This window comes from Mirounga angustirostris, unplaced genomic scaffold (genome assembly GCF_029215605.1).
Source record: "Mirounga angustirostris isolate CCGP_5_RB_7025 unplaced genomic scaffold, mMirAng1.0.hap1 SCAF_8, whole genome shotgun sequence".
NCBI lineage: Eukaryota > Metazoa > Chordata > Mammalia > Carnivora > Phocidae > Mirounga > Mirounga angustirostris.
Genome location: NW_026991716.1, coordinates 102,803,259 through 102,820,115, shown reverse-complemented (window position 1 = coordinate 102,820,115; position 16,857 = coordinate 102,803,259). Strand labels below are relative to the sequence as shown.

Sequence of the window (16,857 nt, the reverse complement as noted above, 5' to 3'; positions counted from 1 at the left end):
AATAAGTGAGTGCCCTGGGAAATATACTTAGAAATAGGGAAAATAGTGTGGGGGAAAACAAAACAAAGTCTAGTAAGTGGAGGGAGGGTTTGGGGAGAGGTGGAGTGTATATATAATCAATGAATCTTTGAAATTTATCTTATATCAAAGAAAACTTTTAAATATAATGTGAATATCTATAATAGTCCATGGACTCTGAGGCTGAAATTAATTAAAATGTTGGAGGGCTTTATGTGGGATTTGGGGTATGTTGGGGGGGTGTTTTGTATTCTATTTGGAATGGGTGTGCATCTCTATATGACACCTGTACCTTCCAAAATATTTGTCTGTTAATCAACAGCAAGCACATAGCAACTTTTTTTCTGACTTAAGTCAACACTGATTTTCAATTTGTAGATAAGAGTCAAAGCCTGAAACCAGCAGCCAAAGATATCCAGATAATTAGCTGAGGTGCTATTATTCAAAAGCTGTCTCTTTCACTTCTACTATTTAGAGCTGCAAGAATTGGAATTAGTCTGACCCATAACTGTTCAATCTCTTCTCTTCTTTAGTGGGATTGGAAGGAACTGGCCCTGGGCCTCAGGAGGCAGCAGTATTTTGGCAGAATTTGGAACTCTGCATTTGGAGTTTCTACACCTGAGCCACTTATCAGGAAACCCCATTTTTGCTGAAAAGGTGAGATTCTCCAATACACCTTGCATTGCAGGGCTGTATTTGTGAGAAACAGTATCCTCTCCTTGAAGATTTAGTAAAATTAGACGTGGAAAAGAACAACGAAGTTTAATACAGTTCCTTATGAAGTTTTATTACGTGCAGCATTTCATTTTACCAAACTGTAAACCCAGTCTTTCCATGGCATCATCTAACTCTGTGAGACAGCATGGTGTACACGTCAGATTCTCTACACCTCAAGCAAGTCACTTTACCTCTCTGAATTTTTTTCCTTATCTAAAAATAGATAATGTCTGGACTATATGAAGCAAGTATGGGAAAGACCTTTTAAACTCAAAGTATAATACAACTTCGAGTATAATACAAATTGAATCTGTTTCTAATTTTCAAGAAACAAACCCATAGATATTTGAGTAAATTTATATTCACCCCACCACTCTGCCCTTAGCTTTCACCCCATTTGTAACTCCCCTTTATAGCAAAATTTCTTGAGAGAATTGTCTCTGTTACCCTCCCTCTTGTGCCCCCCGCTCTTGAACACTTTCCAGTCGGGCTTTTTTCTCCGCCACACCTGTCTCAGTGACCGGTGAGCTCTGTGTTGCCAGGTCTGGTGATCATTCTCAGCCCTCGTCTTCCTCACCCTCTCAGCAGCTGACACACTTGGTCACTTCCTTCTCCGAGACCCTGCACGGGGCTTCAGGCATATGGTACTACCCTGGTTTGCCTCCTTCCTCAGTAGAGTGCTCCTTCTCAGCCTTCTTTGTTGGATCTTCCCCAATGTCCCAACCTCTAAATATCAGAAAGCCTCAGGACTCAAACCTGGACCTCTTCTTTTTATGTTCACTGTCTACATGATTTCATCCAGTCTCATGGCTCCACATATGGTCTATGTGCTGTTGTTGACTCCAAATTGATCATTCCAGTCCCAACCTGTCCCACAGTCTATATCCGACATTTCCACTAAGAGGTCTAAAAGACACCTGCTACTCCAAATGCCTCAGACTCAACCCGCAGACCTGTTTCTACTGGAGTCTTCACTGTCTTGATAAATGCCACCTCAGTTTACCCAGTGGCTCAGACCATGGATCTTGAGGTCATCTGGTTCCTCTCTTTTGGGGAAACCTTAGGTTGAATCCATCAGGAGATGTTTTGGCTCTATCCTATTTCTCTGCTCCCACCCTTTCCTGGGACCCTAACATCTCTCACCTGGACTCTGCAGTACTCACCTGAATACTGCTTCCTCTCTTGTCCCCTCAACCACACGAAACTTCAATGGCTTCCCATGACACTTGGAATAAAATAAGCCTTCATTTTGGCCCGTGAGGCTTGCATGATGTGGGCCCTGACTCTCCCTCTCCTCTCTCTTTGACATTCTCCCCTTTGCTTCCTCACCTCCAGCCTCAGTGGTCTTGCCAAACCCACTCTCTTCTCAGGGTATTTGTGCTTGCACCTCCCTCTGCCCCGGTTGCTCTTCCTCCAACTTTCTGCATGGTTATTCCTTTGCTACTTTAAGTTTTGGCTCAGACCCTCTCCCATCAGGCTCCCCAGACCTCCCTGACTAAGCGTGCAGCCTCACGACCTCACATCACTCTGTCCCATTGTTCTCTATAACTTTTTCATAGCATCTGTCACCACCTGACATATTTATGTGCTTATTATCTGTCTCCTCCCACTAGACTGCAAATTCCAAGAGGGTAATGACTTTGTTTATCCACTGATAGATCCCTAGTTCCTTCTTTGGCATCTGGCAGATGAGTGTGACTGTATTCACTTACTGCGATTATTTTTGTAAGCTGGGGGCGACTCTCTTTGTTCTAATTCTTTTAAATCAGTCTTCTTCCCTAACATGGAAAAATATAATGGAGAAAGAGAAGAATGGCACCAAAATTGTGTTTTAGATTTTCATAGTAACATCTCATTTTCTGTTGTAGGTAATGAATATTCGAACAGTACTGAACAACCTGGAAAAACCACAAGGCCTTTATCCTAACTATCTGAATCCCAGTAGTGGACAGTGGGGTCAATGTAAGTCAAAACATTAGCATTGTTTTAGCTCTTTATGATACCCAGCACTGTTCTAGTAACAGAGAGAAGGAGTACAAAAAAGCACAAATCTTTTTGGGGAATGTTTCAAAAAGGGGAAAGTGGGCATGGTTCCTTTACTAAATAGGCTTCTCGTAAGAGAGACTATAAATGTTACCAGGGATCTAGATTGTTTGTTTTTCGCGCATAACTGTGAGTATGATGACATGTAAGCACATTTAAATTATTAATCAGGAAGGGAAGATCTGGTCGGGTTGTGTGGGGATGTTAGCCCATAACAAGCCGGTCGTGTGGATAGAAGGGAAAATTGTTCCTTTGTGCTATTATAGACAATCAGGGTTTTGCACAGAGCAGCTAGATCATTCTACTGTATAGCATTTTCTCTTTTTCTTCTTGGCTCCAAGATGAGAGAGGAACCTGAATCTTTAAGGGTTAGGAAATTGAAAGAGCATACAGGGTATTTTCTCTACTTAATTTTAAGCCAGCAGATAATGGTTTCTTCCCAGTAGAATTATCTTCAGATTAGGAGAAAGCATTATGCAAGAAGCCCTCACTTCAGATCCTTTAGGGACTTTGACTCTGGTATGAAGATTCAGAGTAGTTGAAAGAAATGTTCTCAAGCTGATTTGGAAAAACAGTGGTAGATTAACACCACAACTGAGAGCGAGTACAGAATACTAAGTGAGCTGCCTCACGGTGCTGGGGCTGTTAGCAGTGCCTTACAATTCTAATTTGAGTATTTTCTTTATATTTCAAATTATATTCTTAGATGAATATGCCCCACTGTTACTGTAGAAGTACTTCTCTTAAAGAATAATTTCATAGAATAAAAATTGTGCTAAAATCTCTGTCTGTAGTGGCTATGGAAGGCCTAGCCGTTGAGACTGTAAGATCAGAAGGTTGCCACTTAGCCAAGCATGGTCTGCAGATCACTGCCTGTCGCTGAGACCGTTCACGGGGTCCCGAAGGTCAAAGCTATTTTTATAATACTACTAAGGCTGGGGCGCCTGGGTGGCTCAGTTGGTTAAGCGACTGCCTTCGGCTCAGGTCATGATCCTGGAGTCCCGGGATCGAGTCCCGGGATCGAGTCCCGCATCGGGCTCCCGGCTCGGCAGGGAGTCTGCTTCTCCCTCTGGCCCTCCCCCCTCTCACGTTCTCTCTATCTCATTCTCTCTCTCAAATAAATAAATAAAATCTTTAAAAAAAAAATAATACTACTAAGGCTTTCTGCCTTTTTACTGTGTTGACATTTGCACTTGAGTTGCAAAAGCAGTAGTGGGTAAAACTATTGAGGCCACAGGGGGAACCACGGCAGAGGAGCCAGACAGTACTGATAATCGTATTCTTCACTGACAATAAGAAATAAAAAGATGCCAATTTCACTTACGAATATATTTTTTTTAAGATTTTATTTATTTATTTTGACAGAGATACACAGCGAGAGAGGGAACCCAAGCAGGGGGAGTGGGAGAGAGAGAAGCAGGCTTCCCGCCGAGCAGGGAGCCCGATGCGGGACTCAATCCCAGGACCCTGAGATCATGACCTGAGCCGAAGGCAGACGTTTAACGACTGAGCCACCCAGGCGCCCCTCTTTTTTTTTTTTTTTAAAGATTTTATTTATTTATTTGACAAAGAGAGACACAGCGAGAGAGGGAACCCAAGCAGGGGGAGTGGGAGAGGGAGAAGCAGACTCCCGCGGAGCAGGGAGCCCGATGTGGGGCCCGATCCCAGGACCCTGGGATCATGACCAGAGCCGAAGGCAGACGCTTAACGACTGAGCCACCCAGGAGCCCCAGTCCCATGGTTTTTAATCCTCAGTCCCCTTCCCCCAGCAATGGAGGATTCAGTTGCAGAATCCATCAAGAGAAACACAAGCCCTTTACACAGCTCCTCCTGTCTGCCAGCTCTCCAGTTCCCCTCCTTACTACCAAATTGGCTGATGTGCTAGTTACTTGAAAAATAAATTAATGGCTCCATCAGTAGAAGACTTGTCTTAGGATCTGAGAACTTTTTTTTTTTTTTAAGATTTTATTTATTTATTTGACAGAGAGAGACACAGCGAGAGAAGGAAGACAAGCAGGGAGAGTGGCAGAGGGAGAAGCAGGCTTCCCGGCGAGCAGGGAGCCCGATGCGGGGCTTGATCCCAGAACCCTAGGATCATGACCTGAACCGAAGGCAGACGCTTAACGACTGAGCCACCCAGACGCCCCACTTGTGAATATTTTTAATGAAAAAAAATTAATTGAGTCTAGTAAATCTCAGCCATCGAGTATACTTCTTTGCTGTGTAATAAAAGATAGCGCCTGCCTCAGAGAAAAGCACTTGTGTGATTGAGTCACAAGCTGAACCAGCCACTTATTGCTGCATGGATTACCATTTTTGCTTGAAAGAACAACTGAAGACAAACTTTGGTTGTTCGGACTTGGGTAATTGGTAACCACGTTCTCAAAAACAGGCCTGTCACTTCAAAGAAAACTGACAGCATCTGTGCCAATGATAGAATTTGAATTTCTAAATGAAAATTAGAATTTTAAGAAATTCTACCATTCCACCATGACCTTAACACCTTTAACCAATACTGAAAGACTTTTCCGGGGCACCTGAGTGGCTCAGTTGGTTAAGCATCTGACTCTTGATTTCGGCTCAGGTTATGACCTCAGGGGCGTAAGATCGAGCCCCACGTTGGGCTCCACACTGAGCATGGAGCCTGCTTAAGATTTTCTCTCTCTCCTACTCCCTCTGCCACTCCCCACCCTCTCTAAAAAAAACTTTTCTGTTGAGAGTAGTGGTGGTTTTTTATATCATATAATGAACTGTGTCAACATTTGGAAGATCTGCATAATTAAGTGAACCAGTATTTTCCAAATGACCAATACATGCTATTACAAAATCATGTGAGAAAAAAGATCCATTCAAAGTACAAGATAGACCAATGGATTTTAATGTAATAGTACAAAAATTCATTGATGGGATTTCTAATTCCACATTAAAACCAACCTTTAAAAAATGTTAACCTTTAAAAAACTACTTGTCAAGTTTTGTTTTAGTGTCAAAGAAAAATATCCACAATTATCTGAAAAGACTCGTAAAATACTTTCTTTTCCAACTGTGTAACTGTAACTGTGTGAGGCTGAATTTTCTTCATGTTATTTCCACCAAAATGACAGATAGCAACAGGTTGAATATACAGCAGATACAAAAATCCAGCTGTCTTCTAGTACAGCAAAAATTTAAAATATTTGCAAAAATATAAATCAGTGTCAGTCTTTTAGCTAATTTTTTATGTTGTAAAATATAATGTTTTTATGAAAGATACATTATCATAATGGTTGTATTATCATTTTAAATTAATAAAATATTTTAACTTAATTTAAATATTTTAAATTTCATTTCCAATATGGTAAATACTTATAGAAATTACATAAACAAGTTATTTAGGGCATTTATTTGTTGTTAAGAGTGTAAAGCGTGCTGAGACTAAAAGCTTGAGAACCATTAAGAGTATTTGAGATAAAATAGAACTTGAGTAGCTTTCTGAGTACAAGGACCAGATAAGATTCTCTAAAAGGACAGGCGTTTTTAGCATTTTCCTTCTCCTGAATGATTTTAAAAATTGAAAAAAATTCTCTGGGCGCCTGGGTGGCTCAGTTGGTTAAGCGACTGCCTTCGGCTCAGGTCATGATCCTGGAGTCCCGGGATTGAGTCCCGCATCGGGCTCCCTGCTCGGCGGGGGGTCTGCTTCTCCCTCTGACCCTCCCCCATCTCATGCTCTCTCTATCTCATTCTCTCTCTCTCAAATAAATAAATAAAATCTTTAAAAAAAAAAGTCACTGTGAAGAGGGACAAAAAGTATCAATTGTACTGGAACATCCCAGTTTTAGCTTCTGGTTACCAGTATCTTGTGTATTTGGCCATGTTTCCTGGTACGAAGGGCCCGTTATATTTGGATTGCTCATGGACCAATTTCTTGATGGCAAACAAATAGGGTTGATGACTCTCATGTCTGCGCTCCCTCCCCACCCCTACCCTGTGTTCCAGCCACAATGGAGACACACTTATTTTTTCGTTCTTTAATCAAGGCCCGCTTGGTCATATCCAGGTCTTGGTTTGTGCTGTTTCCTCAGCCCTTTTACCTCTCTTCTGACTCTACCAAGGTCTATTACCTCTCTTCTGACTACTCCAGCTCAATTGCCCTTTCTTCTGGGGGGGACCTTCTTCTACAAGACCCTGGTTGGGATTTGTTAGTACCCACTCATCCTCTACTTACCCCTTCCTCCCCTGCACCAGTACTTCGGAGTTATCTATCATTATCTTTTTCAAAATGATTCATATACATCCCCATCTTCCCAGGGATCCAAAACTTTTGAGGCCAGTGACATTGTCTTGTGGATATTTGTTAACCCAGCGCACCGTATCTTACACTAGTAGGTGTTACTTACTAGTAGGTGAATTTTGTGAGTATTCATGCACTCTGTTTCCAGTCTGTCTTTCTGCCTCTGCTTTTAATAATGGTTGTATTTATTCTCTGCTCCTCAGTTGTGGCTGAGAGGCAGCATCAGGTCCTAGTCACTGATAATATAAAGAGATCTTGCAACTGTTGAGGCCAGATGTGGGACTCCATGTCTATAGACAGAACAATTATCATTCTTCTTTTTAAGATTTTTTTTATTTATTTATTTATTTATTTATTTATTTATTTATTTATTTATTTGAGGGGGGGAGCATGAGCAGGGTGAGGGGCAGAGGGAGAAGCAGACTCCCCGCTGAGCAGGGAAGCCTGATGCGGGGCTCGATCCCAGGACCCTGGGATCATGACCTGAGCTGAAGGCAGACGCTTAACCGCCTGAGCCCCCCAGGCGCCCATTCTTCTTTGATTAATATAACAACATTAACATACATATAGTGTCACTAGCATCATTGGGGGAATGCTTTGAGAAGTTCAGGTTCAGATGAAATATGCAAAATAATAAAAAATAAAGATTCTGAGTATTTAATCCTTTTTGTCTTATTTTGCTACTTGTTTTATCTCTTAAGTATTAGGAATCCTTTTATGGGACCTATTCCTCTTGGGAAAGAAAGAGTAAATTGTCTTCTATAGAGAAGAGCATAATATTTGAGTGATTATAGTACACGTTACCTTTAGAACATTTGGGAATAAAAATACCATATATGTTCTTGTAGAAGTGGGAGGTTCCTTCCTGCTGATAAAATCAGGCATGTTCTCTCCCACACCCACTAAATATTTACACAGGATTCTGTTGCCAACACAAATAGTCCTCCAGATATGGGGAAGCACAGTGAGTGATATGCTAAGTTGTCAAAAAGGCTTGTTCTTGTTTCTCCTCTATGTTCCTTTATTTTCATTCTTTCCAAATATGACAAATTTATAGGCAGGAAATAAAAATATAGAAAATTAACTGGCATTTACCAAAATTAATTCAAGCAAATGTATTATTATGTAACCCTTTTTCCTTTTTTAAAAATCACCAAATGCCCAAACTTGCTTCTTCCATCCATTATAGAATCATAACCCAAGAGGGGAAGAAAATGAAGCTGCTTCTGGCTGTTAGCTTTCAGTTCTCATTGCTTTAACTCTGAAGGACATGTCTGGATCACGGCCATCATTTCCTATTACTTCATTTAGTCCTTGTTGTTTTGACAGTAACCGGACAGTGATTTGCGTTACCATGCATCACTTGCATTTGTCTCCTGCAATCATGTTTATAACAACAGGGCTTGTTATTGATGAGATAGTACTTAGTGTATTTAGTTTGTAAATGTCAGAGGTTTCTGTGGTAATTTATTTAGGAAATTGCAAAGGTCACTTCAAACACTGCTGTTTTAAGAATCAGCCTTACAATTGTAAAACACTAATTTTACATTAAAATTAGAACCGGACTTTCTGCCATAACAAAAATCACATATTTCACTACTTAAAAATATAGCCCTCCTAGCTTGAATGGGAATAGTCCTTATTCTTACTTACTTACAAGAATTTTTCCTTGTTCATCAGTTATTTACTAAGTACCTGCTATATGCAAGCTACTTTCAGGGGTTGATGTGGACCAGGAAGCATGATAGGTCTAGTCCCTGTCCTCTTATATCGTGATCTTGTAGAGAAGACAGAGAAAAAATTCTACCATTTTAGAAGTTGCGTAGTAGTAGTTAGTGTAGTTTAGGAAGTTAGTGTAGTAGACATGTGCTATCAGAAAGTGTATAATGGGGGCGCCTCGGTGGCTCAGTCGTTAAGCGGCTGCCTTCGGCTCAGGTCATGGTCCCAGGGTCCTGGAATCGAGCCCCGCGTCGGGCTCCCTGCTCAGCGGGAAGCCTGCTTCTCCCTCTCCCGCTTCCCCTGCTTGTGTTCCCTCTCTCGCTGTGTCTCTCTCTCCCAAATAAATACATAAAATCTTTTTTAAAAAAAAGTGCATAATGAGGGAGTCAGAGAAAGGAAGTGATATTTAATCCTACACAGGAAGTTTGGTGAGAATTACTCAGTGAAGGGGAAAGGAGGCAGGGAACGCACATGGGACAGAGAACAACACCTTTAGAGCACCTGTGGTGGTAAGGAAGCCTCTGGTTTTGAGGGGCCAGAGGAAGAGTCGTATGGCAGAAGGATAGAGAGCAAGTAGAGAGGGACTGATGGTGACATGGGGAAGATGGAGGCCACGCAGGCATCCAGGTCTCCGAAGACCCAGCATTTGAGTCTTTGTCATTGAAGGCCTCCAGTTGGGATGATCCAGTTCACATGTTAAAGGGGTTACGCTGGTCTTACTGAGGGAGTAGACTGCAGTGGCCTTGCTATTCGAACTTTCTGTGATGATGACGACAATGTTCGGGATCTTCCCTGACCGGTACAGTAACCTGGGGCCACATGTAGCTAGTGGGCACTAGATGGCCGATGGCCGAGGACTGAATTGTTTTTATTTTTTTTTAGTTAACTTAAATGTAAATAGCTACATGCTATCAGAGTGCAGAAGGCTACATAATTGGCCACTGCAGACTCAGAAGCAGAAGATACTGGTAGCTTCAGCCAGGATCGTATTGGTGAGGAAGAGGAGTGGATAGATTCATGAGATATATAAGAGGTGAAATTAGTAGAGCTCAGTAGCTCATTTGGGGGCCAGGGAGCGAAGAAGTAAAGAATGACTCTCCAATGTCTAACTTGCACAGTTGGAAGGGTGGTGGGGCCACTTACTGAGACAGGGACCCATGGCAGAAGGTAAGGTTGAGAAGGAAAAGAGAATGAATTCAGTTTTGTTTTGTTTTTAAGATTTTATTTATTCATTCATGGGAGACAGGAGAGGGGGGGGCAGAGGGAGAAGCAGGCTCCCAAGGAGCAGGGAGCCCAACGCAGGGCTCGATCCCAGGACCCTGAGATCATGACCTGAGCCGAAGGCAGACGCTTAACCATCTGAGCCACCCAGGTGCCTGAGAATGAATTCAGTTTTAATGATTTAATGAATGTTCAGTTTTAGGCCCCCATGTAAACCTCCAAGTGGAGTTGTCGGGGAGTTGTCGGGAGAAAATTGTCTCGATAGTTGTACAAAAACAGATTTACTTTCACGTGACAGAGTCAACAAAGGTCTTATTTTTAAAAAACAGATACGTAAAATTCATTTTGAGTTATGAAACTTAAAATGCAGATTTCCAAAATCAGGCTGTCTCATTAGTGTGCGAACTCTCTTTGAATTCTAAGAATGATACTTCAAATAGATTATATCTCTGTTTTTGTAGGTAGATATGCTTGGGAAATTAAAGAATTAATTCAAGCAGTAGGCAGAAGAATACATTTAGTGTTACATGGTAGAGAGCAAGCAATTCCAAGTGCGAGATCCTGCGGGGCTGTGGGGGCAGATGGCCTCTGCCAGCGCTGTGATCTCCTTTAGCCTCACTTAGTCTTAATATTTTTCACTTTTAATGAGGATACCTACCCTATAAATTACGTGCCATGTGGTTGACAGTATATGTGGTGGATCGGGTATAATAAATGGCAGTGGGGGAGGATTGCAGGAATGGAGAATTAGGAAGATGTCTCCTGCCCTGTCGTCTTTCTTACTGGCCTCCCCCAAAGGATGTTGACCGTGCAGATTGATAACACTGGAAAACCCATCAAATAATAATAATAATCACAAGAAGCTGAGGAGCTTCTTGTTCTATTGCAAACCAGTTCTTTTTAAGGTTTGTTAATACTCATAGTATTTGACATAGTCTACGTTACTGAGCGCTAAAGCAATCAAAATTTATTTAAATATATACTGTGAAACATTTTAATTTGGTGTTTTTTAAGATTTTATTTATTTATTTGACAGAGAGAGACACAGCGAAAGAGGGAACACAAGCAGGGGGAGTGGGAGAGGGAGAAGCAGGCTTCCCACTGAGCAGGGAGCCCCGCATCCCTGGGACTGGCTGGACCCTGGGATCATGACCTGAGCCGAAAGCAGACGCTTAACGACTGAGCCACCCAGGTGCCCCTAATTTGGTGGTTTTAACTAGAGAAACTGATTTTTGGAATTAGGGTTGATTATATATTTTTTATCTCCGTGTTTACAAAACTACCCTGGTAATTATTTAGAGTATATCACATTAGTTAACAGCACATCTGCTCTTTTCAGAATATCTTCCTGAAAACAAGAGATTTGTCGGAATTTAAATGTAACATTGAGTTGCAGTTGACGTAGGGTTTTGCATCCTAGTTACTAATGTGATTTTGCTGCATTATCTGAATTAAAGCCTGAATCACTCTGAAATTCATTTTCCTCTCTTTGCAGATCATGTATCAGTTGGAGGACTCGGAGACAGCTTTTATGAATATTTGCTAAAGGCGTGGTTAATGTCTGACAAGACGGATCTAGAAGCTAAGAAGATGTATTTTGATGCTGTTCAGGTAAACCAATATTTAATCGCCTTTACACTAAGGTAACATAATTTGCATATTAATCAGCCTTTAATGGGAAATGGAATACTACACAAGTGGGTTACAAAATATTTCCAGTTAGGCTGAGCTCAGTGTCTGCTAATATAATTATAACAATAGTAATCCCACCTCAGTAAAGATTCACATATCCAAAAAAGAAATACTTTTCTTCAAGGAGTAGGAGTGTGAAACCAAAATTCAAACTAAAATTTGTGTCAACACTTGTCTCTTTTTACCTCACCACTATGGATTTATTTGTGAATAAGAATTTCCATACTACATTTAAGTGTTCTTTACATGCAGTAAGTTCGTAAAAATAAGTTAGAAATTGTTTAGCAAAATATATAGGAGGTGGCCAGTGTAAGAGTAAACTAAGCCTCAAGCAAATGTAAGCCTCAATCAAAAATGAAAATAAAATTTGAAAGTAAATAATGCAAAAGAAGGATATTATTTCATGTAAAATACTTGAACTCACACCCAACTTTTCAGAAACAAATTTTTTAGCAGAGCCAAGTGCCTTTGTGATTGATAAGTATTTTGTATGGTAACTCATATTTTTTTAATATTATCAAGGCATCTCAGATAATGTTATAAAAGTATGGCTAAATCAGAAAAATGTCTTTTTTATTGACTGTTTAGAATTTTTTTTATAATTGAGAGTATTAATTCTTAGGTGGGGAGGATGGAAATTTGTAACTCCTCAGTAATGTAGCTACTGTTTTAAAGTTAGTCTCCCCGAGAGGAGGTCTGGGTAATTTAGACATAATAATCCAATTTATTCATTTAAATATAAATGCAGCTTGCTTTGCTCTGGTTGGGCCAGATTGACTATTACTGTGGTTCCCTCCCACAGTCAATAAGAAGCATCACTAAGTACAGCAGATAAGACTCTTTACTGTTTCACAAATAGGAACCAGAACGTCTTAGTTAGTACACTGGCTTTCATTTAGCACAGCCTTAATTAAGGCACATGATGAACATGAAAAGCAAACTAGGGTATAGCCCACATGGCCTCTGCCAGGTTTGTTTTTCTTCATTCCTATGAGGTTTCAAGTTTTAAGCTAGGGAATTCTCCAAACAATATGGTTTGTGTTATGTCGTTTTTTCATTACTATCCTAGCAGATATTTTAATTATTCTAATCTTAAAGTGGCCCCCTAAGATCTTGATGTTCTAGGAAAGACAATTTTAAAATGTTCTTTGAAATATTTTCCCCCAGTTTCTAGAACTATACCCACACAGCTTTTAATATATTGTATTTAGATAAACCATTGACAGGAAAATCCATTAAGAACACCGATTTCTCTTAGTAGTAAAAACATTTTCAATCCATTGTGTTTTCAACTTAGAAAGGAAAGCTAGAACACTTAACTTTCTGATTGGAGAAGTAACCATGTCTTATATAACAAAGTTTCTTTCTGCTAAGCTGTACTCTAAAAAAAACATTAAAGAGAAGATCCCATAATTATCATCCTGAACAGTTGAGTTCCTGGAGATACAGTTCTTCAGTTTTAGCTTCAAGTAGATTTTGGAAAGCATTTAATCCCAGCATGGTCTGTTTTCTTTGATTGTTTTAATTACAAAATACTTTGGGCTTTCAGCTGGCTGTTATGTTCTTCTCTGGAGACCACACTAAGAATCCACTGTGGTAGATGTTCATTGTACCAAGGGTCCACTGGAGTGAATGGTACCTGGGCACATGATGTATTAGACATTTAGGTTTCTAAAGGTTTCATCAAACTCATCTTTTTTTCAAATATGGAGGACTGATATCACAAAATACATGATATTCTTTATTCCTAATCAATTCCCTGCAGATTTAACACATATTTTTAGAACCACTAAAGACTATTTTTTCCTCCTTTATATTTATTTACACTTTCCCACAGTCACACAAACATCGCTTTGAAGGTCTTAGAACTTCATTGTAGTTTGAGAGGTAGCATCTTGGTCAGAATCATGCCAAAAATAATATAGTACTTTATTCAGGATCCATAACAGGATAATAGTATTTCTCTAGTCCATGCTCAAAAGCTATAACTTTTGCCATATAAAAAGAATGATTTCTTGGGTGATGAACAAGTGTCTGCTTGAAGAACTTTATTGCAGTTTGTGCTATGAGAAATGTAAATAGTTAAGATGTTCAGTTAAATAAGAATGAAATATTAATATAATAACTAGACCATCTATAAAATTAGCTAACCGCAGTTAATGAGCACAGTAGTGTGTTCCTTTATTTCTTACCATCTTGGTGTTTGGATGTAGTCAGAGCTCTTTGTCTTCTATGGAGTAGTTGGGAGGGGGAAAAACACATTTCCTGTTACAGCAGCAGCTACAGTTAGCAATTACAAACCGTTATACCTCATTTTTGCTTTTTAAAATGTAAGGCTTATTTTATGTTTTCTATCTATTATAAAAGAATATCAACAGTCCTAGGGCAAAAATAAAAGGTATTTTGCAAATCATTCTTGTAAACATCATTTCTCCCCAGTTTACAGACCTCTATTCTTTTTTTTTAAGTTTTTATTTTAACTCCAGTTAGTTAACATACAGCATTATATTAGGCTCAGGTGTACAATAGAGTGATTCAACACTTCCATACATCACCCTATGCTCATCACATGTGCACTCCTTAATCCCCATCACCTATTTCACCCATCCTCCCTCCCCTCTGGTAACCATCAGCTTGTTCTCTATAATTAAGAGCTTGTTTCTTGATTTGTTTCTCTCGTTTTTTTTCCCTGTACTTGTTTTATTTCTTAAATTTCACATATGAGTGAAATCATATGGTATTTGTCTTTCTCCAACTGACGTATTTCACTTAGTATTATACTCTCTAGCTTCATCCATCGTTGTGATGGCAAGATTTCATTCTTTTTTGTGGCTGAATGATTCCATTATTGCCACATCTTCTTTATTCATCAATCAGTGGGCACTTGGGCTGCTTCCATGTCTTGGCTATTGTAAATAGTGCTGCTATAAACATAGGGATGCCTGTATCCCTTTGAATTAATGGTTTTATAATCTTTTTTTTTATCTTCAGTTAGCCAACATATAGTACATCATTAATTTTTGATGTAGTGTTCAATGATTCATTAGTTGCATATAACAGTGCTCATCACATTACGTGCCCTTCTTAATACCCATCAGCCAGCTATCACATCGTCCCACCCCCCACCCATCTGTAACCCTCAGTTTGTGGTCTCAGAACCAGAGGAGTCACAGAGCGAATGGGGGTGCCTGAGCCTGTAGAGTGCCCAAGCAGTGGAGCTGGGAGGCAGGTTGTGGTCTTGTATTCTTTTTTTTTTTTTTTAAAGATTTTATTTATTTATTTGAGACAGAATGAGAGAGAGAGAGAGAGAGCTCATGAGAGGGGGGAGGGTCAGAGGGAGAGGCAGGCTCCCCGCCGAGCAGGGAGCCCCATGTGGGACTCGATCCAGGGACTCCAGGATCATGACCTGAGCCGAAGGCAGTCGCTTAACCGACTGAGCCACCCAGGCGCCCTGTGGCCTTGTATTCTTCAGGTAAATACCCAGTAGTGTGATTGCTGGATCACAGGGTAGTTCTACTTTTAACTTTTTGAGAAACTTCCATACTGTTTTCCACAGTGGCTGCACCAGTTTGCATTCCCACCAATACTGCAAGAGGGTTCCTTTTTCTCTACATCCTCACCAAAACCTGTTCTTTGTGTTGCTGATTTTAGCCATTCTGACAGGTGTGAGGTGATAACTCATTGTAGTTTTGTTTGTGCATTCCCTAGATGATAAGTGATGATGAGCATCTTTTTATATGTCTTTTTTTATTATATACTAATGTGCTTTTTAATAGAATTATTAGGGAGGAATTTAATTCAAGTGTTACCACAGTGGGGATGTGAGTGATGATGATAAAACTTATCAAGTGCTAGTCACAGCATTGACGGCTTCATACACTAAATGTTGCAGAGTTTTCTCAGAAGATACTACTATTCCCTTTTTATGGTTGAGGATACTGAGATTTAGGGATACAGCAAGCAAATTACCCACCAAGTTCACAGACAGTGTCAGAGTTGGAATTTGAGGCCAAGCAATCTGACTCAAGAACGGCACACTTTTCCCCCTCAGTTTACCGCCCTCTGAGCCTAAGAGAGCCAAAGGCAGGGTAACACTCCCCGCCTGGACTTTATACACAAATACACTCTATTCTTCATCCATAGTGGGCTTGTACTTTGTGTCATTTCTCCATTGTGAAAATGGAAATGCATTAACCATTAACCTCTACGCCTGTGGCCTCTCTTTGAGAAGGGGACAGCTTTTGAGGTCTGAGGACTACAAATGTTTGGTCGTGGAACCAGGCAAAACCAACGGGGCTGGCCCAGCAGCGATAATCCTAACTAACCAGACTGATAAGGCAGAGACTAGAGGAGGAATACAGAAAGCATTAACAAAATTCCAGGTGGAGTCAGACTGAGGGCACCAAATTCAAAACTGCGAGTGATGTTTTATTCTTTTTCTCTCTTAGCGTGGAGAATGTTTTTAGTATAAATTTGGAAGGGATTTAAAAATGCTGAAAATAAGTCTGATTTGCAGGCAATTGAGGCTCACTTGATCCGCAAGTCTAGTACGGGGCTGACTTACATCGCCGAGTGGAAAGGGGGCCTCCTGGAACACAAGATGGGTCACCTGACCTGCTTTGCCGGAGGCATGTTTGCGCTTGGGGCCGACGACGCTCCCCCGGGCCTGACCCAGCACCACCTTCAGCTCGGGGCTGAAATTGCCCGAACCTGTTACGAATCTTACAATCGCACCTGTGAGTACCTGTGATTCTTCATTTTCGATCTCTTCCCACCGGCTTTTATTTTGTTCAGTAAGGACCACTGTCACTGCTGCCACCAAGAGAATATCCCGTGTGTCTCCTGAAGCTGGAAGCTCATGATGACTATTTTAAAGGAAGTTATATTTTTTGCTTTAAGAAGCACTGCTTTTCTACATAACAGTATCTACCCTTCGCTTTCCCAAGGGATAAGAATTGAAGCCCATACAGGGTTAAGCCAGGCTGATTTATTGACCCTGCTTTAGGTAAATGACACTGGTTAAGAATCTCTGCCCCAGGTGCAAAAGAAACTTAGTTTTTTGTGCCATTATTAACCTTTTCCGTATCTCCGTGAAATAAGAGTCTGGCTCCCTTCTTATAAAACAGGAGTTTGAAGCCCAAAGATTAAGTAACCTCTCATGACATAATGACTTGGTT

General features: G+C 40.5%; 1 protein-coding gene across 2 annotated transcripts in view; it reads left to right on the top strand.

Annotated features, from left to right (window-relative positions):
• The window catches only part of MAN1A1 (mannosidase alpha class 1A member 1), a 166,615-nt gene that overhangs the window by 136,925 nt on the left and 12,833 nt on the right, over positions 1–16,857 (top strand). For both annotated transcript variants that reach the window (XM_045865400.3, XM_045865401.3), the window contains 4 exons: positions 552–675; positions 2,604–2,697; positions 11,484–11,599; positions 16,197–16,416. In XM_045865400.3, the coding sequence (XP_045721356.1) occupies positions 552–675; positions 2,604–2,697; positions 11,484–11,599; positions 16,197–16,416 (554 nt within the window). The remainder of the gene's footprint in view (positions 1–551; positions 676–2,603; positions 2,698–11,483; positions 11,600–16,196; positions 16,417–16,857) is intronic.